We start from the raw sequence: 27439 nt of genomic DNA on the forward strand, positions 1-27439 counted from the left end.
ACCGGAGTGCCCTGGGCCGCCCCGCATCGGCGCCCGGGGTCGGCCGCGCCCCGCCGGGCACAGCCCGGGCCGCGCCTGGGGGCGGCGGGAGGGGCGGCTGCGCTGGGACCGCTCCTGCGGGGGTGCTGCTTCCTTTTCCCGCCCTCCTTTTTGCCCCCCGCTTTTTCCCTTTTTTTAACGGCTTCTAGTCTTCCCCTTTCTCTCTTCCCYTCTCCTTCCCTCCCTCCYTTTCTCTCTCTGGAGATTTCTCAAGAAACGCGCCGACCCCAGCGTGCATTTGTGCTCACTTTGTGGCTGTGATTCTTCCTGCAGAAACGCGGGGGGAGAGCAGCCTTTTCTTGCGGGGTGCTGGAGGTAAAGCACTTTGGTTTTCCAGCCCTGAAATACACATCCACGATTCTTTCGCTTTTTGCCTACGGTAAAAGGCGGTTCCTGGGTGGTTGGATGTAGCACTGGGTGAAGGAAGGCATTGTTTGTGCTCCTAGGGTCAGGATTTGTAGGAGTGGGGTAATCAGAACCAGGGGTGTTCTCTTTGATAGCGCTTAAAGGATGGTGAGAGCATGGTGAGATGACACGGCTGAAATTCAGGYACTTGGTCTGCAGTGGGCATAGTGCAGTGGGTGATGGGAGCCATCACCCAGGGATGCAGAAATTGAAAATTTTGAGGCTGAGTGGCCCAGATAATTTCCAGTTCGGGCCCTCTTTATGGGRAACAGGACGTGTATGTGAGCAAGGTGCTGGGTGTTGAATGGAGCATTGTAGTTTTTGTTTCCTTTTTGTGTTTCACWTGGGTGTTCTGTAAATATGTTCTTTGGTGGAAGGTCTTGGACTCTGYGTTCAAGGAAGGACCATTTCTCCTTGTTGCCCTGATTATTTGGGTTAGATAGATTCGTACTGGAAATCAGCAATATTTGCAACAGAAGGAAGAGGGTTGTAATTTTTAAGAATTTTATTTCTTGTGCAATGAGGCACCAGGCCTACTCTGTGTCTCATCTTAAAGAGCTCTGCTCAGACAAGAAACTGCATTTGAAGGGGCAGGAAACAGGACATGATCTCATTTGTCCATGTATGAGAAACAAAAGGATTGACCTTAAATACTGAYTGCCAGGAGCTGTATGTGGCTGTCAGTTTTGGTTTGAATTTTGTAGTTTAGAGGATTTTTATTCCGTGTTAATTTTGTGGTGTTAAATGCAGTTYTGCCACAGCCTTCTTAGGACTAAARAATCTCAAAGTTTTGGGAGTTGTTTGAACTGGTTGAATGTTCAGTGGAAAGGTGTTTGGTGGTGATGTGTGCTTGAGAGGTGGCTCTTTAAACTGAAGAGCTTGCTTCTCTCCTAGGCCAGTACTTGGTGAACAGGATTGAAGCTTCTGCTACCAAAAACTCTGCCTTGGTGTGTGGGTATGTTCCTTGTATTAAGTTCTTGGCTTTTGTAAATAATAGCCCATAAAATATGTATAAATTAATATGCAKTTGCTTCTGTGAGTCTTGCTAACATAAATACTCTGTCTTGGCAGCTTAGTAGCAATTTATAATATCTTTGCTCTCATTTAGACTTTCCATAATGGGAATCCTAGTTTTTTTGTAGARCAAAGCAGTTAGATCAGTCAACAGTTTTAACCTGGACTCCTGGTTCAATGGTACAGATTTATGGGATGCATGTTCCATAGGTCCTGTTTCTCCACATCCTGGAGTGTGCTAGGGAAAGTGAAACAGGCTTCAGTGAGCAGGGACAAGATGATGCAATTCAGAAGGGAGCTCCTGTGTGGGTTTGGGGSTGTGTGAATGAACGCTGGATGCCAATTAAGAGAAGGAAGGTAAGTCAGAGCAGCGATTATGTTGTATGAGGTTTGCTTCAGCCAGGTGTCCTATGGTACTGGAAGTACAAGCCCTTTGTTCCAGACTGTTCTCCAGGTTAAGGAACGRGAGGGATGTGAGAGTGGAGGGAGCATAGAAAGCTTAGACTAAATACCATATAAGGGATGGTGTGGATAAAACGAGGAGATAAAAATCTTGCGGAAGAATTAAAGCCTTGCACAGTGTGCTCTTGCAGAGGAGTAAARCCTTGTGTAGTGGTTTGGGGATGTGAGAGGAGGAAAAACACTCCTTTTCCTTCTGCTGAACGAGGAGCAGAGCATCTTCAGAGACTCTACAGTAGTGGAGGGTTTGAGGGGGAAAATCTCCACCCTGAAAATGCACCACCTTCCCACTAGTTGAGGATGGATGTTGGGCTTGTAATGACGGGACTGCCGGTGGTGTTTTACTGGTAGAACCAGTTCATCTTCTGTAGGAAATTTTTCCTTTGCTCAGCTTCATGCTCCCATTGTTTTTTGGGTCTGGGTTTTACAAAACCCAGCAGAAACTTAYGGGTGAAAGCAGGTGTAAAAATAAAAGCTGAAATTTGTGAGGAGATGGGAGAAAATGATACTCTGGGTATCGGTGAAATGAAAATGGAGTGCACAGGAGTCTTAAAAAATGCATCAAGAGCAGAGGAAGATGAAGTCCTAATAAAAATCAGATGAAGACAGCTTTTATGTCTATGAAGAACAGGCTAACAGAAATAGACTGTTTTTATTACAAATACCTCAGCCATTACATAACATTCTAAGTAAATGCTAACAAGCTCGTCTGTTACAGATTGCAAACACATACTGAAGGGAGAAACTGTTTAACATTCACATTGTTCATGGTTTAAATTATCTGACACTGTCTTGATTAACGGCAGAATTAAGAGTGCAGAATCAACATTTCATGTCTTCAATCTGAAGTATGATGGTGATAAATTTGAACTGATATGTATTCAAAAATAAGACATTCTTTTCAGGGTCTTCCAGCATCAGAGACAGGGATGACCACACTTTATGTTCAGGTACAACAAATACACTAGTACTGCCTGAAGTGCTGGAGCATCATCCAGTCCTGGGTAACTGAGAGAAGWGGGTTCTGTTAAATACCAATTTAAATCAATGTATAGCTGATTCCTAAGTGAAATGGCAGCCTTACTCGGTTTTTACTTAGTTGGGCTATAAACAGTAGTCCAGCAATGACTAGGCTGCCCATTTTTTGCTGCATTGCTTGCTTAAGTTAGCAAATCAAACCTTCTCTGCTTAGAAAAGTAGYCCTTTTCAGGCTGTCCTCATGAAATCATGTAAACCACTACACCGTGGTTTAAAATTCATATTTTGTAAGCATGTGACTGTTCCTAGATTTTGTTTCTAAATTTCAACTTACAATTTAAATCTACAGTCATAATTTTAAGGAACATTTGTAGGAGTTACGATTTAAGATGTACTTAAACTGATTTGAACCTTCAGCTAAGGTGGAAGTGCAGCAACATTTTGTTTGAGAAGCCATGGATTTCCTCCCGGTTAAAAACTTGATATTGCTTTAAAACTTCCRTTTCAAACTCACCAGGTATTCCATTGAAGGACCTCTGTGTTAATGAATTAATGCTTTCATTTTGGAAAAAAAAAATACTGTGTTTGCAGTGCTTGTTTTGTAGTAGTGTTTAGCACAGCCTGTGCTTTGTGTATAGGTGTKTGTATAGGTGCATAGCAGAAGTCCTGTAATGAAGAGGGACAAGAACATTTTCTTTTGCCAAAGTCTGTAAAAAAGGAAGATGTAAGAAGAGCTTGTCTTTGGCTTCTGGCATTTCTAAGTGGTTACTCTGCTGGAGTCACCTTGGTTAGAAAATGTTTTTCATGCCACAGATGAAGCTATCAGCAYGGACAGAGCTTTGTAGGAGACATAGCTTTGGTTAACAAAAAGTTCCTTGATAAGTATTTTGATAATGTGTTGAGCCTGAATTATTTACTGCATCTTGAAAGCAAAGTGTCAAGGGACATGTGGGATTTTTTTTTCCTGAGCAGAATAAACAGAGAACCAAGAGCAAGTGAAGATGTTAAACTTCATCTGCAGCCATTTGGCAGATGCAAGTTAACTTTCATGGAAAATGGATCCCATAGTGCTGAAAGATGGATGCATAAAGCTGGCTATACTGATAAGGCTTTTCTAATTTAGCTTCTCATCTTTTTTTTTTGTCCATTTTTTCCTAACAAGTCCTGGTCAAATCCAGTCTGAAGCAGAGGGCTGAAGTCGACCCTCACTGTAATTAAGCAGTGTTGTCCAGAGCTGTTGTCAGTGTGTTGGCAGCTGCATCTCTTACATGCTGAGCATTCTTTAGTGAACAAGGAGATGTGKCTGTTCCAAGAAATTAGTGAGTCACAGGGAAAAGCATGAAACCGGAGATTCAGAGGATAATGGGTAGCAGGTACAAGAGAATGAGCAGCTATGAGCTCTCTCTRAGCTGGACCAGACCAAGGAGCAAATTGTACCACCTTTGTATGCACTGAAGGGAAATATTTTTAATAATGCTGTCAGTGTGTTACAAGCTGGTGCATTTGGCAACCCTGGCTCTTACTATCACAGTGGGAGGATCATAAAAGCCTTCAAAAATATGCTGTAACACCCCTTTAATACAGAGGAGAMATTACGTTTATTTTTGAGGTACATGAGTCAGGTTAGGAATGTRGTAGGAGTAACAGGTAGCAAAGAATTTGGGCAAGGTGGGAAGTTTAGAATGTGACAAGTAGCTTAAGTCATTACATAACTGATTAGAGTAACTGTTTTGAACCTTATGGTGGTGAGATTGTACAAGACAGTACAAAACTCTMGGTTCCTACTGTTCCTACTGAGTGCTTCCATCTTCAGGTTGGACCCTTCAACTAAAGTGTCTTGAGAAGATGAACAGAAAAAAAAGGGGAAGAAAAAGCTGGCAAAGAGGGGATTAATTTTGGCACRTGTTCTAAGGAAGAGTGGAAATCCTGAAGGATGTAACCCTGGAGTGGTTCTTGTGCACTGTGAAGGTATCCTGAAGGAGCTCATGAACAGGGGAGCTTGCCTGAACATTATTTCAAAGCAACTTCTAACAGATTTCCAAAATAAAACCCTGTAGATGTAATTATTTTTATTTAAGGATCAACTTATGAATAGGGGCTTTGGAAAAACAAGTTAGATGTAAAAATTTGTACTTACTTGCATTTGAGATCAGGGATACTTTAAGGATGCTGAAAAGTATGATGTGGAGAGAAATCCACTGCTCAAAATTGTGGTTCCTTGGGAAGAATGCTGAAAAAAGGTGTTACTTCATCTGTGAAGAAATATTTTTTAGTGGGGCTTGGAAATTGTGGTAAAGGAGCAGGAAATTGAACTTTTGAAGGAGATTCCTTGAGTTATTCACAGCAAGAAGTGGCTTAAACTTTTTTTCCYAAATCTGTCCTGCCTTCTTCCCCTGTCCAGGCTTTGATGGGATGGGTGGGAAGGGTTGAAAATACACCACCAGCTTAAATGGCATTGTTGGAGGGGTTGTTAATAAAGTGCAGGAGCTTTTGCTATTATAAAGGGAAAAATGAAACTGGAAAGGTGGATATTGGACTGTAAATGGCTGCAGCTTCTGCTTATCTGTCGGGAATCTGATCTGTTTTCATGTACTTACTGATTTTCTTTCATCACCTTCCTAAAAGGAAGCATTTTGCACCAGCTTGTCACAGGATTTACTTCAGGAGTCAACTCCAGTTCACCTCAGCTGTTGTTTCTGGTCAATGCCTGCAGAGGAGCAGATCCTGAGCATTGGATCCTGCACTGGAGTCAGATGTGTCAGCAGCTGTAGCCCCACTGTGGGTTTGTTTTTTGCTCCCCTTTTCTCAGCCTTGCACAGCAGCTGCTACTCAAGATGCCACCAAGGAGGACACTTCCCATGTCACTTTCTCTTTGTGTGGGGAGAAGGGGTTTSCTGGTATTTTTTCCTTTCCAGGCTTCTTCTGGATGGTATGGTTCAGTTGAACAAGAAACGAAGTGGTGCTTGTGACAGTATACGAAGTGTGTTTGTAATTTTTTAAGGGACTGTTTGTGGTCCTAACCATTAACAGATGCCTTTACACAGAGCTGCTGTGGTCTGGATAAATTGATCTAAATTAGCTATTAAAAAGCCTGGCGAATAGTTGTAATATTTTCAGTTAAAAAAAACCTCCTGACAGGTAAGACAGGTCATGTTAGTCCTCTGTATTTGGAGAAAGTTCARTCTGCTATTTGAATTCTGCACTTTCATAGCAGGTACACAGCTCRTTTCTGCAAGAATTTGTCTTAATTTATTCCCTTATCTTGTGCTYAAATAGGCAGCAATTCAGTTTCGTGCACTTTGAAGTTTTCTCATTCTTCCAAATAATGGAAATTTCTTTAATAAGTGGTTTTGCAATTCTTAAAAATAAGTCTCATTTGGCATCTGCAAGTTGAAAAGCTAATTGGGCAAAAGCACTTACATTGTTCTGTTCCCAGAAATAATGAGAACGCATATCATTATGATGCTCTCTTTAATTCTATAGAAAATGTTTTTTTTCCTGGCCCTGGCTTCCTTCCAGAACTTCAAAACTCCTGCCTCAATTAAGAATTTACAATTTATAAAAGTTTCTTAACCAACTGCATGAAAATGTAAAATCAAAAATCTGTCTTGCAAAAAATTTGCTTAATGCTTAGTGACAAAGAGGTCAAAAATACTTGTAAAGACATTGTCAGGCTAAGAAGAAATAAAATAGTCTGCTCTACAAGTGACCTGCAAAGAAGTTTGGGATGTTAGGTTTTCAGAAAATAATACATTTTTAGTTGAAATATGTTCAGAAATCTAGAGAAGCATCTCAGTTAMAATTTCTGTTTGAGGATTATCAGCACATGGCCAAAATAGCTGTGTTGGGTTGAGTGCTTTGGGGTGTRCTAGTCCTGGCTGAGGTGGGACACTCACTGTCAGCCTCTTTACTGGAATGTTTTGTAAAGTCCTTTCTGGCAGTGAAACTTGGATAATTTGAAAATGAGCTGATACTTGAAGGAATGCTTCTAATAGAGTTATTAGTAGTTACTCCTCACTTGCACTTGAGCTGTGGTTGAGGTATTAAGTTTCTCTGCACTTGTCTGGTCCATGCAGATCGAGTGAGTAAATCAACTGCACGCTTGCAGTACCAGTGAAGGCTGTGCTGTATTTACCTGATCATTACACTTGGTAGCATTTTAGCTTAGTAACTGTGGTGTACTCATGTCCTACCATTTGTAATTTGTAGTCTTTTCAGCCTCTGGAAGCTTTTTATTCGTGTATCAGAACAAGATTTGTTTTGCATTGCTGCCTTGCTGTCTCTCAACCCCAGCTGGGAATTGCTCTGAAAAGAGGTGGAAGCTTGTTGGACAAGTCTGATGATCATTAGTCTTGGAGTCTGCAAGCAGACCTATGGAGGACTATTTCATTTAGTGTGATTCCACATCAGATTCATCATCTGTGGGAAGCTCTTTGGGACAAATGCAGCCTTACAAAACTGTGATTGTAAGAACAGAATAAGATGGATCAGTGTTGAGGCTGRGAGTGCTTCTACCAGGATCAGTCTGGACCATTCCAGTGGAGGGGAGTGCTAAAACCAGTGTGCATTTGGTCCAGTGGCACTACCAGCGTTTCTGATTCTTGTGAGTTTGTGGTGCCGGTGCAGTTGGGTTCAAAGCTACAATCTTTCTCTTTAGTATTTGATTGTATGCCGGTTCCATCAGTCTGTTACCCTAAAGAACTATTCCTCGTGTCGAAAAAATTACCAAAGTAAATTTTCTAAACTCAGAAGCCAGACTAAAATCACTTCTATCTAGATTTTTTTAAGCCAGTCATCAWTTTTTTTTTTTTTTTTTTTTGCTAAGGACATCAGCCTTGAGGCTGAGTGTAGATACCATGTATTTCACTTCTTGAAAGTACTTGACTACCAAAGTAAGTATGGGAGAAGATCTCTGTAGGAGTCTTACTTGCCCAAAGGTGCTGCTGCTTGAGGTGGCAGGTGTTGGGTTTTCAGTTCAGAATAGTGAAAGAGCTGTTAAAACTCAGATGAAACTTGTACCWTTTTTCAGTATATAACCTCTGGAAATTCAAAGAATTACCAGACACAAGATTCATTGAAGGGACTTGCTTAGTTTGACCTTTGATCTTCCACTTTGGTAATTGATACTTATTTTAAAATAATTTCTATTTTAATTTTAAAGTAACCATTAAAACACAAATAATAGTATTTAAAGTAATTATAGTGCTAAAGCAGACAGGTATTATATCTTCTGCATGTGCAATAGTTGAGAGCTCAGTAAAATTTTTAGGGAGGAGCTTCCTAATGTCAACATTTTGTTTTAAGAATAGCTATATTTATGYATGAGTGCATCTCTACATTACCTCCTTGTAAAAAGCAGAAGTRAATATAAAAGTTGTGTTGATAAACAGCTTTCCTTATCTGGTAGAAAGCTGGAGACCAAAATTGGGGCCATTGGTGTRAAACATGGAAGAAAGTGACAACATTGAACTCATTGAATTCCTCGGTAACTGCATTGCTATAGTTGATATTTAGATAGTATTTTTCAGARTATTGAACAGCTTTATTTGATGCTCTGAATATAAATGTGCAAAAAATTGGACTAAATGAAACGAAAACTGCTCTAATTACCCCCCAGAGTTCTTAAATAGCTGCACTAGTATAATTCTGCCTGTGAGGGGAGGAGACCATAATCTCTCAGTTACTTGAGGTCACTTAAAAAGAAGATTTCATAAGCAGTACAGGTATCAGAAATTATTTTAGCTGAAAGAAAGCTGTGTGGTACATGAAAATATTCAGTGCATTTTTGATGGTTTTATTGGCAATGTGAGTTTATTCTGTCTGTGGCTTTTTAATCCTTTGTTACATGGACACATTTAAGTCATGCTGATTCTGATTGATGATTGATCCTACTGATGRAGCTGCTTTTGGCAGAGCTTTTCCACAGAAATACGGTTTCTGTGCATGCTAAGGGAAATATTAATGCACATATAGTTAWATATTATTAAAATCTGTGACTAGAGACAAATTTGAGGTTTGCTGTACTTGATTCTGTGGTTTTTTAATTATTTTTTCTCAAGAAAGCACTGGAAAAAAATATGAATAAAGTGACAGATTTTTTTTTTCTACAATGTGTCCTAAAAGTTTGGTTAGTGCCATAGTAGTCTTAAAATGCTCCCAACAAAACCTCTCTGAGCTGTTGTGGTTTGTTGCTGGTTTTCCTGTTGGAAAGCCAGGTTTTAGGTGATTAGTATTTCTCCCCCCAAAAAAATTAGTTCAACAAGCTGCCTTCTAGGCTTTCTGAGGCAGCAGATTTGCTTGCTCCATAGATTGCTAGTTCAAAGTAACATATGCTTTGTGGTGAAGCTAGTTTCTCTGTAGAGTTTTTTTTTGTGGGTGGCTAATTTGGGTTGTTTTTTGTTGCTTAGCGGCTCTATTTATACTGTTGCTGGATGTCTGTAAGAATTGATGCAGACATATTTGTGGATGCTCATTTCTGGCATCCACAAACTCCATTTTTAAAAGATGCATCTGTGGGATAATTCCCTAAAATGGCTGTCATGTATCATGCTCCGTTTTCCACCTGACATACTTAGTTTCAGTATTGTTTTGGAAAGATTTTCTGTGGCTTTTAAGAGTAGTTATTTGAAGAATGATTGAACTAGCAAAGCTTGCTTTGCTATGGCTTTGTCTCAGGATGGAGTGTCTTGGTTCTAAGAAGCAAAACTGATTTTGATTTTTTTCCATTGGTGGCCATTGATTCCTCTGTAGATTGTCGGGTGCCTCAGCAGCCTGTCCTTCACTTCTCACACTGAGGTGATGGTTGCAAAAGACATGGYGATAAAAGGGGTTCTGTCCTGCTTGGCTTCCAGTCTCCACGGATTTTATAGAGTCAATGCAGTCAGTACATTGTGTACCCTCTTTCAAGTTCTGCTGAGAGCCAGTGAGCCCAAAATCTAGAGAAGGAAAAGTGTATTAGTGAGGCTTTCTCAGGAAACAAAATTTCGTGTAGATCTTATTCAGAACGAATTGTAGTGAGATCTRCCCAGAACTCTTCAAAGATTTGAAGAGATTCTCATAGGTCATGGAGCCGTGACTGAAGTACATGAAAAACTGACTTGAAGTCCCCAGCGTTTTCCTGCAATTTTCAGCCTGTTTAGCAGCAATCTGCTTGATAATGAATCTTGCTGCAGGTGGCTCTTGGAGGGAAGGGAAATCCTGACCTCTGAGGCTTTATTAGATATTTAAATTTGACAGAGAATTCCTACCCAAGTGCTACTGGACATTCTTCTATCTAGTTTTCATGTCATGTTAAGCTGACTAGTGCTGAATTTCTTAAGAATTCTTAGAAGTGGGATACATGGTCTAAACTTGTTTATTTGTTTTGTTGCTATGTTTTTGTAAATAAAAATTTGGGCTGAAAAATCTTCGTCCTGTAGGGATACTTTGGACATTAGAAAGTTGAAARTATAAGGTCATCAAKAAGAGATTGTTRGTGTGTRTTGTTTACAAACACCCATGTCAGAKAAGTRAAGTCAGTATGTTTARYTGTAATTCCWGTTTTTATTTGTGTGTAACCTTCTCTGTACAAACCACATCCAAAACCCATGTATTTAGTAATTGCACAGTATTTTGTTCTTTTAAAATAGTAGGGTTCCTTGATAGTGGGTTACAAAAAGCATGAAGAAGGCTTTCTTGGCTTCCAAGTACTTTGACTCCAGTATCCTCTGTTTCTTTGTTTTAAATAGGCATTATATTTCTGTAATTGATTTAAATCGGTCTCTTTTCTGAAGATCACACAGTTGTTTTTCAAGGATTAGTATCTAGCTGGAGATTATGCTTAGGTTTTGCAGTAGTATGCAACTTCTGTTCTAGAATCTAAATATGCCAGACTGACAGTTGAAATGAAATCTTTCTGTCTGAAATTTTTAATGTCACATTTTTGCWTGCAGTGAAATTTTTATGAAATTGCTGACACTCATTTGGTAGCATCTGCCTCTAAAACCAATTGGATATGTTAAAAATTTAATTACTTTTTTTTTTTTTTTAGTAGTTATATTTGGTTCTAGAATTTACCAGAACCACATTGTTCAGTGTCCCAGAAACAAAGCTATTCTTAGAAAAGTGAAGTTATGGCTGGATACAAATAACAGATTTGTACATGATGGTTTTTACCCCTTAACCACTTTGAGCGTACTTAAAATAGTGTATGGAAATTCTTTTGGGATTGGTTTCTTGGTTTCTGTTTTGAGAGAGGTGCTAATGCGTCCCAGTTATGAATAAACTTTCATGTAGTATTTTTTGTGATGTTTCCCACTTCACAGATGGGCATTGGAGCCCTGGGAGTTGAAGGAAGGAAATCTTCAGCAAGTTTGAGTCTTAAATGGTGCTTTTTGTTTTAAGTCGTTCCAGTTCATCTTTCTCCAGATTTAGCCCAAGTATAGCCCTTGGAGTGGAGGTGACAGGGACTAGATTACCTTGCTATGTTGAATACAAATGGTGAGACTATTGCAGTATTTTTAATGTTTTTAAGAACTGCAGAATCCTGGGAAATTCACGTATAGCTAACTGATTGTGTGCTTGTAAGCTAATCTGGTGTGGGGTAAGGGGGTAAGATGATTTAAATTGGTTAAATTAAGATGTATTAAAACTAACTGATACTGCTGAAGAAGCCTCTTGACATGTTACACTTGTGTAAGAAACATGGGKTTTTTTGTGTAGGTAGGGGTTTAAAAATGCAATGTATAAAATAAGGATGGAGTTTGTCATTGGTTAGGCAAGAATTTCTGAATTAAGTTGTTGAATTTTTGTGCTTCCTACCACTCAGTCCTCAAAAGTGACCTCAAAATATGTAATATTTTTTCCTTGTTTAATCACATAAACCATTTTTCTGAAGCAGGGGTGCCACCTTTCCAAGTCTGCAGTTGGTCCTAATGGAACACTGTGCGAGGTTTACAGACATAAAGAGTTGTATAATGAAATCCTAAACAAGTCATACAGGTGAATTCTAAAATGATCAGGAGTGCTAGGAACTTAGTGGAAAAGGCCTGTGTGATATGTATGTGGGTTTTGTTTGCTGGGGTTTTACAGTCACTTTAAAAGCATGTTTTTGCAGTCTGGAACATCCTACATTCGGTTTGCTCTTGTACCAGCTCTAAATGTCTAAGAGGGTACAAGTAAATTGCTCCTTGAGGGAGACCARGATGTCTAGAATTTGTGGCAGCTACTTTTTGTGCTATTTTCTGTGCACAAACTTCTGAGTTCATTGCAGGATCTAAATAAGTCAACCAGTTGGAGTCTGAAAAATAGTCTGGTACAAAAATTACAGTAATAATTTTAACCCTAACACCTTAAGGCCACGGTGAAGGTCAGTTAACTTACTTGATAGCATTTTAGGGTAGCTGAAAGGTAAATGTTTGCTCCAGAATTTTGGGAGCCTTGTGCTTTCTGTAATTGTGCATAATAATAACTGTAATCATTCAGTATGAACAGCTGATTTGCTTAAATTTCTTAATAGTGCAGTGAACGCTGCCAAGTGCCGTTATGGCTTGTACTGTTCCCYGTCCTTCTGTTGGCTGTCACGGTGCTTACTGAACTTGGGTAAGTGCTTCTGACATCTTTCATGTGTTTTCAGAGGTGCATCCAGCTGCCTCGTGTTACTCACAGCACACTGAGCCTAAACCTAGTGCACAGCAGCACTTCACTTCTAAAAATTKGACTGATAATAACAAAATATGTAAGTGTTGGCCAGATTGGGAATCCCTTGGGGAGGCAAGTACTAGCCAGCATATTGTGCACACAAGTTACACGTGTCCTATGTTGAAACACCTCGTAGGTTCTACAGAGTGAGTGATTCTGATGCTCAGGTATAGGAATGTGGCATATGGAACTAAAGTTTAGATGAAAAAGCAGAAGTCTTGGAGCTCAAAATCATGCCATTGTCTCTTCGTAACTGTTGTTAGATGGCACTGAGTGCTTGTTTAATGTGTGACTTGGCAGGTATGTTTGTAGAAGGCCACATGGGCTCTTCAGAGGGAGGGTTTGTCACCCCTGGCTTGAGTACCTGGTCTAAAGTCTAATTTTGCAATAATATCTTCTTTGGCAGCCAGCATCAGGTCTAAATGTAGTTAAATATATATATGCTATTGAATATATTGACCTACCTAATTGAAATTATTTATTTTGTGCAGGTCAGATTACTGAGGAATGTGCAGTTTCAATCAGTGTGAGATATTCAGTTTATTTTTCTTTGTAGTATAAGCTTGGAAAAACTTGTCAAACTGAATTTTAATAGTATAAAAGGCATAGAGCTCAGTTGTACTGAGCAGACTAATTTTGGTGCATTTAATATAAAGAGGTATTTTCAGGGAACGTGCTCACTGTCTTCTGTTCTTTAAGATATGAAATGTTCTAGAGAGAATAATTGTTTCAATTAAGGTCTGCCCAAGTATGAAGTCTGTATTGCTCTGTAAAGAAGAGTGTTATGATTAAGTTTTTCCATGTTTCATCTCTACCAGAAGTGCAGACTTTGGAAAATATGACAAAACATTATCTTAAACCATCCTCAAACTGCTTTCTGCTCTGTCTGCATCTGTTAGGGCTTTGCTGCGTTGAGAATTTTGGAGGTAAAAAATGACCCAASTTGTCTTTTTTTATTTGTTCGTTTTGTTTGCCAAGTTCTAGGCTATTCACCATTGAGAAGCTACTTCTTGTTTGTGAACTCCTTGGCTGGAATGAGTCTTGGGCTGAAAATTAAAACTGTATATGAGTTGTTTGCACTTGAAAGATCATGTGAGCACAGTGATTATAATGTATGACTTGGTACAGTTACATGCTCATCTGAAACTTGGTTTGACACCCTGTCCTGGATTTATGTGCCCAGGACCTTCTCTGATGCTCCAGGATGATTGTGGTGGACTCTTTATCATAAATACGGGGCTGGGAACAGAGCAACAGAATATCTGAAGGGACAGAATCTGCCAGGTTTTTTCCCAGCCATTTTACTGAACACCTTTTGCTAAACTGAGTTTGCTCATAGAAGGAAAGGCTAATGCAGAGCCTAATGTGTGATCCAGACTCAGCTTGATAAACGAGTCTGCCTGGCTTCAGGTCTCCAGACAGGCTGAAARCAGTAGTGTGGCCATGAATAATACCGATGGGCAAAGCTTGACACGTTGAATTGCAAATAAGTATTGGGGCAGCCTGGAGAGTGAATGGTTGCTTGAAATCTGCTCAGCTGATAACTCCAAAGATAAGCTTGTCCAAGTTCCTGTATCAGACTGGGTGKTTTTTTCCTTCCGTTTTCTTGTAATGGTATTTGAATGAGCTGTGGCTTCTGAAACCTTGCAGCCTCCCTGTRGTATTTTGGATAGGTGAGGGATGGCCTAACAGCCAAATCCAAGGCCTGTGTTCTGCTTGGTGGGCTGGGTTCACCTCGCTCCCATCCTTTATTTCATGATTTTGGATGACATGATGAATAATTTGGTGTAATGCTTGCTGTTGAAATAGCCAAATGCTGACTAATCTGGAAGAAGAATCTGGGAGTTGCTGTCATTTTGTGAAAGGAGAATGCATTTCTTACCCGTTTATGTGGCTCCATACAAGGCTGGAGATTGTCCCCTTTGCTGCAGTCTGCATGGATTATAATGGATTAACTTCTGGCCCAAGTTATGCTAAATCTGAGCTATCCCAAGGTTATTTGCCATCTTAATTTCTTTTCAATCATAGCTTGTAAATTGAGGTAGAAGGCAGAGGAGGATGGGAGTGTTACCATACCTATATAAATGAAATTTCCATGGTCTTCTGGCATTGCTTAATGTCTGTCATGACCAAGTGCTTTGTTCTTTGGAGTGCTTGTCCTTGCAGACTCTTAATCCAGGAGCACCTTGCATGTGAATCAAGTTCCCTTTGAAGATCTGCATCTCTGAGTTTGACATGACAGTTAGATCACTGAAGGGTTTGAGCAGGATGTCTTGCTTCTTGCTGCCTGCTTTTAGAATGAAACACAAGTCTTTGAGCATRTATAACTATTCTGGAATTCATATGTAAATATACAAAAAATTGTTATTGTAAAGAGGGTAGCAGGATTTTTGAGTGGTGCGATAAATCAACTGTATAATCATGTTCTGTTTGAGTGAATGCTCATTTGTGTTCCTGCCTGGTGATGAGCAGCAACTCTACAAGTTCCTTCCAAGAACTTCTAGCGAGGTATCACTGTTAATTACTGGGTTCTTTTTCTCAAGGCCTGTTATTCTGGGGGGAGGAGGGAGGAGAGGGATGACCTGCTCCAAGAGCCCTGTAATTTACTGCTGCAGGAAGAATAGGGTAACTTGTGGTTTAAGGAATTCTCACTCTCTCTCTGTCTGAGCATACTGTGTTCTGGTTTTGACAAAAAATTCTTACTCTGTGTATTTAATTTCTCTGGCTGCTGTGTTCATGATGATTTTATTTGGGGGGGAAAATGCAAATTCCAGAAATACTGTGCTGCGGTAACTGTTAATTGTGTCTCAGTACTTGGCTTTGGGAGGGGGTGAAGTCACTGAACTTCCCCAGTGGAGAAAGAGCTGCTGGTGGAAATTCTGTGTGTTTGTGGGGTTTGGGATTGGGTTTTTATTACTCATTTTCTAGTGAAATCATGGATGGTATTTACCACTTTAACAGTGTTTGATGTTAATTAAGTGCTGACAATCCTGCTTTTGTGACGATCATATTGAAGAGATGGAAATCCTTCAAAATTCCTGGTGCTACATAAGGATAAGCGTTTCTGAGTTAATGCATTCCTTGGCATTCTGCAGTATACTTAAATGAAACAGTGCTAATGGTGTTAAATATCTGTCCAGTTCTGGTCTGTGAACTCTGACTTTAGTGTTGGCTCATATTCAAATTGCTTTACGTTCCTGTGGTTTTTCTTTACAGGCAGATTTTGAGGAGTGAACGGGAGGTACCAGACTCGATGAGTTTCCAGCGAAATGTCGGAAAAGTCAGGCCAGAGTACAAAAGCAAAGGATGGAAAAACAAAGTATGCAACACTCAGTCTGTTTAATACTTACAAGGGAAAGTCACTGGAAACTCAGAAAACCACAGGTGAGTAAGCTCTCTTTAGAGTTGCATTCTTTCAGTTTCATCATTACTGCGGTGCTAATTACGAGTGCAGAGTATATGAGCACTTAACCACAGCAAGGTTTTTCGTAACTGCTTGGTGCGAGTGAAGGATTGCGGAAAGCAGCATTCATTATAGTTTCTGGTKAGCTGTAAACAAGAACATCAGTTCAGAGAGACAGTATTTGCAGTCTAGTAGGAAGAATGTGGGTAAATACAGACATGCCATTCCTCAGCTGTGCATTTTACTGCATTAACATTTGGCATACTGGAAGTGTTTGATTAAGAAGAAGGCAGTGCTCACTTCCAACTCAGGGGCTTTGTCTAATTTGTGGACAAACACTGGATAAAACTTACACCAATGTCTCAAATAAGGTGACTGTGAGCCTGCTTTTTCAGGAGTTGTTGGCTGGAAAACCAGGGGGGAATGATGTTCTGAAGGTTTTGAATTTGGCTTGACATAGTTGCTTAAATTGAGTGTAAAAGAGAAAAAGTGTGTCCAAGCTTATTAAAATTTACCACAGTATTATTTTTAAAAGTTGGAACTGAGCTGTTTATGATGCAGCTCACCCAGGGCAGTAACTTGTACTTGTTCCCRAGTTGGTTACTTGGGAGGTTGAATGGCCTGTGTGGTGCATTAGCCTCATATTTGTGGTCTGGAGTAAATACGATTTGTAGGAGTGTTTTTGCAAGGGCAGCATCTGCCAGCTGAAATTTGCAGCAAAAAAGAAATGGCCTAGACCTGTGTGGGTATTCCTGGACTCATCAATGTACATTWAGTTCCCAAAAGGGCAAGAGAGTAATGCTCAACAAAATCTTGAGGGGTATTAAGATGTCAACATCATATTTTAAATGGCTTCTTTAGCTTTCTGTCATTKAATGTTGTGTATAAAGGTGGGGCCATGTATCCTTTTTAATCTCTGGAACAGGYTAACCATAATGACTCACTGTTCAAAAAGTACTCAGGTTTTCCCAAACCAAGTATTTCCAATTGCCTTTTTTAAAAATTAAATTCTGAAGCATTTWAAATTTTTAATTCTTGCATTCTTGAAATTTTCTGACTTTCTTACAAAACATTTTGATGTAGCTCTGCCTAAACCCTGTCTAGTRAACAGCACTGCTAACTTGCACTTTCTGCTTTGCTGTGCAGTTGCTGCACGCCATGGATTGCAGAGTCTTGGAAAAGTTGCTATTTCCAGGAGGATGCCTCCCCCAGCTAATCTGCCCAGCCTCAAAGCAGAGAACAAAGGCAACGACCCCAATGTGAACATTGTGCCTAAAGACGGCACAGGATGGGCYTCAAAACAAGAACAGCACGAAGAGGAAAAGTAAGTGACCACTGAGATCTGGCTTCATTTGCCCTGTTATTTCTCTCAGGTTTGCCCAAAAGTAGGGATTAGCAGGGCCTGGGAAGAAATTGGCTACACTGGACTGTCCTCGGCGTAGCTACTAGAAATTAAATTCCACTACTGTTAATTTTTGTGAGAAGAATCTTGCTATTAGAAGGATAGTTAAAAAAAAAAAACCTTGCACAAAGCAAAACACCTCACATTTAAATTGAAAATGGTCTGCTTATAAATTCCATATGAGGGGAAGAGTATTTCCTTGGACGTGTAAGTTTGATGTCTGCTGAAAGGAAATACTACCAGCATGTTTTTGTAAGATCAGTGTCACCACYCTAAGTAAAATTCTCTTGAAACTCTGGGAGGAACCCCAAGGTACACAGCAGCAAAATTAGATAATARCTTGCAAGTTCATGAAAGTATGCAAAAATCTCCTTAATTGTGGTTGTGACGATACATGACAGAGAAGACTCAAGAATTCTTGGTTAGTATTGAATCTCTGTCGTATTTCCATGCTGGTTCTTGATATTTGCACTTTAATTTTTATTTTTTTTTTTGCTAGAATGCCATAAATTCTACAGGCTTTCAAAATTGTTCTGTCTGAACTTCTACTGTATTGTTTTACACACCTCCAATATGTGCTGTAAACAAGACAAAAGTGGTGGCAGTGTTGATGCACTGCTCTGTACCTTGTTTGATATAAATTTCCCATGCTCAGTGTAGTTTCCTGAGCTAGGTTTGTTTCACATTTGTRCAGCTAAAGAAAATAGAATGAAAAGATCACAGAATATGYTGAGTTGGAARAGACCCATCAGGYTCATTGAGTTCAACTCCTGACCCTGCRCAGGAAGAAACGAAATAGAAAGTGAAACTTTCCAGTTTCTAATTGAAGTCTTTTAAAGCAGGTTTTTTTGCCATGTGAGCTTAAAATAGGATGTGATTCTTAGTGCCTATGTAGGAAGCAAGGTTTAAGTGTTAATTCTTTCCATWTAAATGATTCTGAAAAATACTGTAATTTGGGGACAGTGGTTGTATGTTGCTAGTGCTTGTGAAAGTAAAAGATGAGGTTCAAAGGTTTCTTTCCCCATTTTTCTCTCCCTTTATATCTCTTAGTATACTTCCCTGAATTGAAATACCAGTTTTTGGCATCTCTCTAAAAAGCTGTTAGACTTCAGGAGTATAGTGTTGTGTCTGGCTTTTTATTCTAAGTTTCTGAACTTATAGTTTTACAGTTTTCTGCCCTGTATTTTGTTTGGTATTTCAACATCTGCCTGTGCTTCAAGGTCAGTTACACTTTGTCCTGTTAAATCTGTGTTGAGCTGGGCATTTGTTTGATTAAAACAAGCCTTTCCATGGCCATGTGTTASAAGAACATACCAGTAGTTGATGTTATGTTTGAAAACAAATAAGAAGCTGTCCCTTATCTGCAATTGGAAGTTGTTTGCCTTTGTATTTTCATACGTATTATTCTGATAAAGACCTCAGAGTACACACAAGTAAAACGAGTAGGGGAGAGATTTGTTCCCAGGAACAGGTTTGTATGCCCAGGCCATGAGTAAATTCTCCTATATTTGGACCATTTAATGTGTTACCTCAAATCTTGAGAGCATTTGTTTGACTACTGCTGTATTTCTGTGATATTTTAACATGCTGCRGTTTGCATGTGAAGTGTTGTAGATAAAGACTACATCTTGATAACAGCTTGCTTTAGTTTAATCCCTTTTCTCTTCATGACACTGGGGTTTAGTTTTTTTACTGCTTTCTTGAGTTGTCACTCATTCTGTGGGTATTGCCTCAGTCTCTTCCCTGGATAATAGAACAGCCTGTTGTGTATTGATATGATTAATTCAGCTGAGTTTTCCCTCATCCATACTCACAGAGTAGTGCTTGGATAACTAAAATTCTWAATGGACTTATCTTTGAAACAAGAGAAGCACAAGGAATAGTTTCTTTAACAGTCTTGTTGCTTGTTTCACTTGTTTGGCACAAAGTACAGCCATGTAAGACACAAATTCCCTAAACTGGGATTCGAAAATGTGCAGCTGTAAGAAAATACAAGGGAAAACAGAAAAAAAAAATGAGAACTGGGGTTTTTGTTTTTTTTTTTTTCTTTTTAGATTGCAATACTCTTTGGAAACATGAAAATTGCATTTGGTTATCGTTAAGAGGAGCCTGTGTATTTCTCCCTAGCAATGGTCTTTTTCAGGATGTTTACTTCTCTCAGTTCTCACAGTMCTGTGTAGTGCCTTGGGTTGATGACTGCAGAACCCAAATGGGATTTGATTTCTCAGTGGTAGTCCTCAGGAATTTAGGATCGCTTTAGAATGTACTTAAAGCATTTGCAATTGTTTTTTTTTTTTTTAAGTCAAGTGAACATGATACTGCACTACTTATCTCTTCACTGGTATAATAAAGTGATTCTAGATTCTAGAATACAGGATTTGCTCCATATTCCTTCTTTATCAAAAGTTCCCATTAATAAGCTGGAGGGTTAGGCTTAGATGATTTTAGACACTTAYGTTTTGAGTTTTACATTATCTGAATATGCAGATATCAGAAGTAGCCTTTACCGAAAGAAGTTAAACAGTATCACTGAATCTGCAGACTAGARAGATGTTATGTCTGGGCATTTTCACACTGGACAAAAAGAGTGCTTATGCYTCTTTGTTGTTGAGATGGTGAGACTGAGACCATTCTTAAGACTTTAACTTCTGGGCTCCAGTTCGTGGTACCCATACTGGTTTTTGTGATGTCTTTGGCTTTCCTTGTCAGTTCCTTTTATGTTATAATTTCTGATGKGTATTTGCCTTCTTTTTCTCAGTCCATGGTGTTCTTGAAGTGCTTTCCTAAACTCCTGAGGCAAAAGAATGTTATTCCAAATTATTCCCTTTGGATGTTTGTAGATGGGTTTTTTTGCTTGTCCAATACACTACTTTAAAAGCTATAATTCAATTCATGCCTGGCTGCATTTTCTGCCTAACCATTTTCATTCATTCCTCTTCTCTTTGGGAAATGGAATCTTGAAATAATTAGCTAATTTATTCCATTTTTTTAACTGTTACTATAACAACTCTTTTTATATTGTGAAAATGCTTTTTTCTGCAGATAAGTAGTTATTGGTTCTTCAGCTGCACAGCTCCCTCATTTCATTCCCTTGTTTGCAGTAGCCATCCTGACAATCTTATTCTGTGCTCTTGTGTTCACAAGTGCTTTCCCTCTAATTCCAGACAGCCAGACGTGCCGCAGACACAGCCAAAACCTGCTGTTCCTGCTCCTCCAGAAGCAGCTCCTGTTGCCAAATCCTGGGCCAACACCAAGCCAGGAGGACAAGAAGGTGAGTGCTGCTCAGGGTGGAGGGGTTCTGCACTGGAAATCAGGCTGGGGCTGTTCTGGGAGAGACCCCCACACTCAGCAGTCCTGTGAGGCTTAGCCAGGTTAATTGGGACTATGGAAAGTTGTGGAAGCAGCTTCCAGGCTGGAAAGTGAGCCCATCCCCAGGCACTCAGGGGAGCTCCAGCTGGATTTAGCAGTAGGTCTGACTGATTTTGACAAGGTTGATATAGTCACCTCCTTTGAATTGACAGGGAAGTAGTGGTGGCAGTGTAAAATCTCAAGGCTGTGGTGAGGAGGGAAAATCACATCTGTTTATAATACAAAACATTTTGGCATGGAAAGGAGAGCCACAAACAGTTGGTGGTCATTCTCATCATCATTTTGGATSATTTTGTGCAAAGTGTATGTAGTTTTGCTTCTGTTTAAACATGTGAAACAGCAGTACTTTTCCCTTCATTTACAGAGTCCTTGGTTATTTTAGTGTCAAAGTGATAGTGTTTAAGTAATTTTCTTTCTGGGAAAAACATTAAAGGTGTGTTTTGGAGGTTATTTAACATAATTGGATGAAAGGATGGAAAACGGTTTCCATCAGTGTGAATCTTAGCTTGAGTGTTTTCAGTACAGATGTAAGATCAGAACTAAATCTTCAACAGATTTTTTAAAATGCCTGTAGAGCAAGAGGTTACTTAACGTTCCTGTGTCTCCATTACTGTAAATATCTTGCAACATGTTTTATTCCTTAAGTTTGAGTCTTGCAAGCTTTCCCTATAAAATGGAGTTTAGGCTATAAAATGGAGTTTAGGATTTCCATTTGAAGAATTTAGTTCTCTTCTGAATAGGGATCTTAATAAAATATTAATTGCATGGAGGTAATGTCTGAGACATTATATGGAATTTGTTCGCATCACATATCTAATGATTTTGGCTTTTTTTTTGCGCTGAGTACTAGAAATGACAATTCTAGAGTCTCAATTTCTAGCTCTCCTCATTAATGTTCAGTGTTTCACTGTCAAATGTAGAAACTTTTCTCATTTAAGCTTTACAAGATTCCTGTAGAATAAAAAAAATAATTAACACTGATGCAAAATGATCTGCATAGCAGCCTTTCTGCAGAAGCTGATAAGATCATCTCCATGACACAGGAAACAGTGATTCGACTCAGTGGCTTCAGAATGCATATAGCTAATTATTTCATAGTTACCATGGCAGCTTGTGTGCCAAGCCCAGATGGCACCCTCATTTCATTCAATTAATGCAGCACGSGGTTTGCTGTTTCAAGAAGCAGCACTGGATGTGAATTGGCACCAGCTGCTTGCTGTCCTGGGTTTGAAACTCAGGATACACCTGTTGTGCTCTTGCTTCCCTGAGCTGCAGTTGGCTCTCAGAATTTGTAGTTTTTCCAGCAGCCTTGTGAGCGTTCCAGCAGACACTCAGTGGCCGCCTCATGCTCTTGTAAAACTTGAGTGAGGCAAGGCTAAACCTTTCTCTGGTTCCTCTTGAAAGGAAAATCTTWTGAAATGTAACAGCAGCATGTAATTTTCAGCTCATGCTTCAGCTAAAATTTGGAGTAAATTGCTACCAAAATAWCTTTGAATTTTTTAACTTCTTTCTGTACTGCTGCTTGCCAATCTGGCTCTTTCAGGTTTGTAGCTTAAACACAGCCAAGCAGGTGTTTGATGCTGTTACTTTGCCATTAAAACATTGTTGTTGACTGTGTAGACTTTAGCAGAAAGCATTTTTCGAGATTTATAAAACAGATGAATGTTGCATGCTGCAGGATCTCAGAAGGGGCTCCCTTTGCCTGGCAGGTCATCTGGTTAGTGGCACTGGTTTTCTGTCCCATTGAGCAAGTTGTTGGATGTAGCTGCTTGGTCCGGTGTCCATTAAAAAAAAAACAAGTTCATGTGATCTGTAGTGTATGAAGTCAGAATTGATAGATTACAAGGAAGTTGGTAGATACAAAGATAAATACTGGTATTTGCTGTCATGCCTTTACAAAGCACAGAATAAGGAATTTATCCTGTGCTTAACTCTTGGAAAAAACCAACCAAATAAAAGCCCAGTGGGATCCCTGGATTTTATCTTCATGAATGATTCCTTCAGAGACTGGAGAGAACAGAAGCTTTTCTAGTTGTTAAAAAAAGTCCATCATTGGGTTTAGGAGGATTTGGAGAGTGTATGTTCAGATCCTTTTTTGTGAGTTTGTTTACCATCTCATATCATCTGTGTAGCCTCATGCCATCTCCCTTAGAGTAGTCAGTAGTAGAGACAGGTACAGGAAGAGGATGTTATTCAGGCTGTTGGAACAGAAATCCCACCTCAGTAGGATTMTTGGTGATTTAGCACTAGAATGCTGCTGATCTAATACATCACGATACATTATGTGTGTGGGGAGGGAAGGAMATTAATGCAAACCAGATGCTAACCTAACATGGAAGACAACCTATATACTTGCCTTCCATACCATATATGATTGAAGTCTTAAATTCCAATCTTGAGTTAGGATGTCAAGGGTTTTAGAAATCAAAGAATATTGCATTTGTTCTGATATTTTTCTCRTAATGTAAGAGCTGTGACCTTTTAGAGTCCTGGAGATTTATTATTAGAACAGTAATTAATCACAAATGTATTTGCAATTACATAGTTTCCCATTCTTGGGTGGACTATAGTTTTAGAGTGAARAGAAGGAAATCTTTGTCTGGAAGTAGTGGGGGAAAGTGTTTACAGATTGAGGAACTCCAGGTATTCCCTGGGTTAAGCTTTCATCCATTGTCCATTGTTACTGTCTGGTGCTTCTGGATTTTTCTCAGCTTCAAGCAGCTGTGATAGTTGTTTTAGTAAATTTAACAACTTTGGTAGCAAATGTGAACCATTTATATTGGTAAATGACTGGGGCTTCAACATTTAAATGCTTAACTTTCTTCTTTTTAAGTTTTAATGTTCACTTCCAAAGGATGATCAGGTTTCTRTTGCTTTCTGAACTGTTTTGACTACAGAAAGTTGTGACTCTGAATATCTTGCTGTGTAGGTCCACCTATTCCAATCAATAGTTACTTCCAGCAAGAATTTCCCAGTCTGCCGGCAGCTGGGGATCAGGAAAAGTCAGGCAAAGATAAAGATGCTGAAGATGGATCAGGTCCCAACCTGCGACCACAGAGTAAGTGTGTKCTACCAGTTGTTGTGAAATTGCATTGGCTTGTGTGGGACTTACTGCTTGTGCCCTGCAAAATAAATTGCTGACTATGTCATTTTAATCAGCACACTCCTAAAGTGAAGAAATGGATATTTGGGGCTTTATTCTGCTTTGCTGTGTTCCTGGTGTGTGGAGAATCGTGTGTTTAAYCCTGTCACTTCCCGTTTTTCTAGTCTAGTCAGTGCAGTAGTTGTGCTCTGAGGAACATTAGTTAGCTGTGCAGTACTGGGATTTTCTTACTTCCAGCTGCTGAGTCTCACAGCAGCTACATACACCTTTAAAGAACTCTCCTAGTATTAGCTAATTATACCAATCATGATCAGGGCTGGGCCTCAAGTGATTAGTGCTCGTAAGAGTGGAGCCTGAAAATTCCTGAACAGGAAATTCAGTRTACAGGATGCCGAAAGAGAGTGGATTGTGCCTTGAAAGGCAWTGGCATCTTCAGCTCATGGATGCAGTGCCCTGACCAGCTGGATCTGTTTCAGCAGTGGGGGATTAGATCTAGTGAAAACAGCCATAATAGTGCTGGGCTTACATCTCTCAGGAAAGAAATGTGCTTTTCTTCCCCAGAGCCCTTTAATGGGAAGGTATTTGGGATTGTATTTGTTACCAGTGGAAAAAAAGATTCCTTTCTCCCTCAAAGTTTGGTTTTGATAAGGTTTGAAGGACTAGAGGTCCTGTTGTGCATTGTGGCTGGCGCTGTTTGTGCCAGTGATAGGCACTATAGAGGGCTTGGGCTCTCAGGGAATCCTTAACTCCTTTCCTTGTTACAGGCCTGGGTTTCCCTTGATTTGTTGGTCAACTCCTGCAGATCAAAGCCATGTGCCTGTTCATGTTCTCTTTTGGTTTCGATCTAAGGAATAAATTGTYGGGAAATTGGAGAGATGTCCAACACCAAATGAGAGCAGCTGCATGTCTGTTCAGCCTCCTGCAGGCAGTTACAGTTTTGGTCAGCACTGTACGTGCTATGTTAAGCCCTTCTTTCATGTCTGACAGCAGAAGGCTAAATGAACTTGGCAAGTACTCCCCCTTTAGCAGCTGTGCTTCCCAGCACAGATAAGTACAAGATCTGTAAATGGATACTTAGGAGCACAGTTTAACAGTGCTTAAAGGGTTTGTGCCCCTAAAGGAACATTATTTACRGGGTGTGTCTGAATTTTTGTTGGTCTCCATTGATCTGAGCACTGCTGCTAAGTTTACTCTGGGGTGTTTTTTTTTGTCCTAACCCACACTCTGTAGGCAGAAACTCCTAAAAGAATGGACTACCTGGCACAAATGATAAGTGCTGATTAAAATCCCTGACTTTACTTGGGTGATTTGCTAGGCATTCACACCCAGCAGGACAGCCCTTATCACTTCTGTTGCATCCTTATCAGGCAGAGATACAAGCAAGAGTGATACTGTGTCTTCACTTTGATTCATACCTGTGCATTCCCTTTCTTTTTGAGCTGCTTGAGAGTTCCCTGGTAGGCCTTTGCTGCTTAGGAAGCTTGATCTTGGCCATCTTCACACTGAGTCAACAGTGGCCCACTTAGCACAGTTAAATCTGTTTTCTTTCCTGTGCTATAATCATGCATAGTATATTTCCTAAATTGCACTGTGTTTTGGAAGGTAGAATGGGATAACCAGAGCAGTCCATAAATTTAGCTCTGACCCTTCAGGAACACAGCTGGACCTAGGGCTGAAGAGGCTTAGGAAGCAGCTTCTGTTGATTCTCAAGTGGCCACTGCTTGTTTCAGTCGCAGATAGGARCATGTGTCTGCACAAATCGCTGTGTCACTGAGGACTGCGTGGGAACAATGTGTTYTTCACCATCCCTTGCTGTAAATCTGCCATATAAAGTCTATTCCTGGCTTTTCTTGTGCTGATTCTGTCCGTRCAGATGCTACCAGTTGTAGGGATGGGGGTAATAAGAACATCTCTCCTGCTTCTCCAACAGATCAAGATGGTAAGGCTCTGGGACAAGAAGATGGCAGCGCTACAGCAGCAGAACAAAACGATGGCCAGAAGGCAGGAGACAAGAGGGATATGCGGTTGCCTCAGGTCCCTCAGCCCAAGCTGAATGGCCAGCAGCAGCCACCCATCTCATCCCAGTACAGAGCAATGATGCCTCCTTATGTGAGTGATGGTTCCATGAAGGTTTTTAATCAGCAGGGATTGATTTTTGGCTAGTGTGATTTTCTTATGCGCCTTCCTTTTCCCTCCATGGAATGCTTAGCAGTTCTGCTGGAAGGGCAGGATTGAAACCAGCACCCCAGAGGATGTGGCTTCCTATAGCTACTTAGAGTTTGAACTTGTCAGGAGTTGATTAGCACTCCTAATCRCTCCACCCTGGGGACTTGATGTCACACACTTGTGACATTAAGCAAACTGTCTTGCGTGAAGAGTCTCACTTTACTTCCACTGTGATTCCTTTGATGGTCTTAGTATACTTAATGCAGTGATACTTTTTAATGAATGTCTCCTGTATTTAAACCCTTTTCAGATGTTTAATCAGTATCCTAGAATGGCCTATCCTCCCTCCATGCAAGGTCCAACAAGATTTCCCAATTCTGAGCCTAGCAGGTAAGAAACCTACAGGTGGTATTTGTTGCGTRGATATGAACTCTGTGACTTAATTCAAAGAAAGAATGGTGATAGTTATGGTGATAGATAAATGGTGATAAGAGCTGTCTCTGGTCAGTCTGCCAAGTTTTGCTTGTGTAGAGCAGTGCCATGGAGTGTCAGAAGTTTGAGAGCTCAACTGCAAAACTTGAGGCAGTTCTGCACATTACAGGTTTTTAATTGCAAAGTGCAGGAGTCGTTTGCAGGGACACCTTGGAAACTTCAACCAGTATTTTGCCCATAAAAGAACTTTCCCATTGTTGTAGTGGAAGTAGTTAATTCCTGGTTCTCAACTTTAAAACTTTCCAGTTAAGGTTAAACTGTAATGTATTATAAAATTAATTTTCCACTCTTCTGTGCATTTCTCCTTAGTGGAAGATAGCTGTGCATGTGCCAGAGTAATTATTTCAATTGTGGTAGTCACACATGTGATGACAGTTTACATTTATACTGTGTTTGAAACAACAGTGCTGTATTTTTCAAATAATGTCATGCAAGTTGACCTTTTATCTGTCATGAATTGATAAGTAGTGACAGTGGCTTTTGTTGCTCTCTCATTTTTTAGAGGCCCACGGGGAAGAGGCCCACCCTCWTGGTGCTCAGAGCCTATTGAGCGTCCATCCATTCTTAGTGCTAGTGAACTCAAAGAACTTGATAAATTTGATAATCTAGATGCTGAGGCTGATGAAGGCTGGGCAGGTAAGAACATCACATTAATGGTCTGTTATTTGTGTGCTGAATGTTTCCAAAAGATTAATTGAATATTTGTTTATGCATCAGGTGCCCAGAGTGAAGTGGATTACACTGAGCAGTTGAATTTCAGTGATGATGATGAGCAAGGAAGTAGTCAAAAAGAAAAGGAAAGTGGGTGAGTTGGTGTTGTCAGATGTGAAATGTCATGTAACTAGATTTTGGAAAGATTGAATGAAATGAGTGCAAGTACTCATTCCAATAACAGTAATTCCACTGATTCAATACTATATTAAATTGCATA

General features: G+C 39.9%; 1 protein-coding gene across 15 annotated transcripts in view; it reads left to right on the plus strand.

Moving 5' to 3' along the window:
* Positions 1-27439, plus strand: part of PRRC2C (proline rich coiled-coil 2C) — a 69815-nt gene that overhangs the window by 393 nt on the left and 41983 nt on the right. For 12 of the 15 annotated variants that reach the window (XM_057372744.1, XM_057372751.1, XM_057372750.1 and 9 more), the window contains exons 2-9: positions 15790-15957; positions 17123-17300; positions 20543-20649; positions 23677-23805; positions 25781-25959; positions 26327-26406; positions 27011-27144; positions 27226-27313. In XM_057372744.1, coding sequence (XP_057228727.1) covers positions 15843-15957; positions 17123-17300; positions 20543-20649; positions 23677-23805; positions 25781-25959; positions 26327-26406; positions 27011-27144; positions 27226-27313 — 1010 coding nt within the window. In that variant the 5' untranslated portion in view covers positions 15790-15842. Of the gene's footprint in view, positions 1-131; positions 355-1337; positions 1400-1668; positions 1816-15789; positions 15958-17122; positions 17301-20542; positions 20650-23676; positions 23806-25780; positions 25960-26326; positions 26407-27010; positions 27145-27225; positions 27314-27439 lie in introns of those variants that run through there. The other 3 variants (XM_057372745.1, XM_057372746.1, XM_057372747.1) reach the window with 3 other exon arrangements.

Source organism: Malurus melanocephalus, unplaced genomic scaffold (genome assembly GCF_030028575.1).
Source record: "Malurus melanocephalus ecotype Western Australia unplaced genomic scaffold, MMel_1.1 scaffold_178, whole genome shotgun sequence".
Lineage (NCBI taxonomy): Eukaryota > Metazoa > Chordata > Aves > Passeriformes > Maluridae > Malurus > Malurus melanocephalus.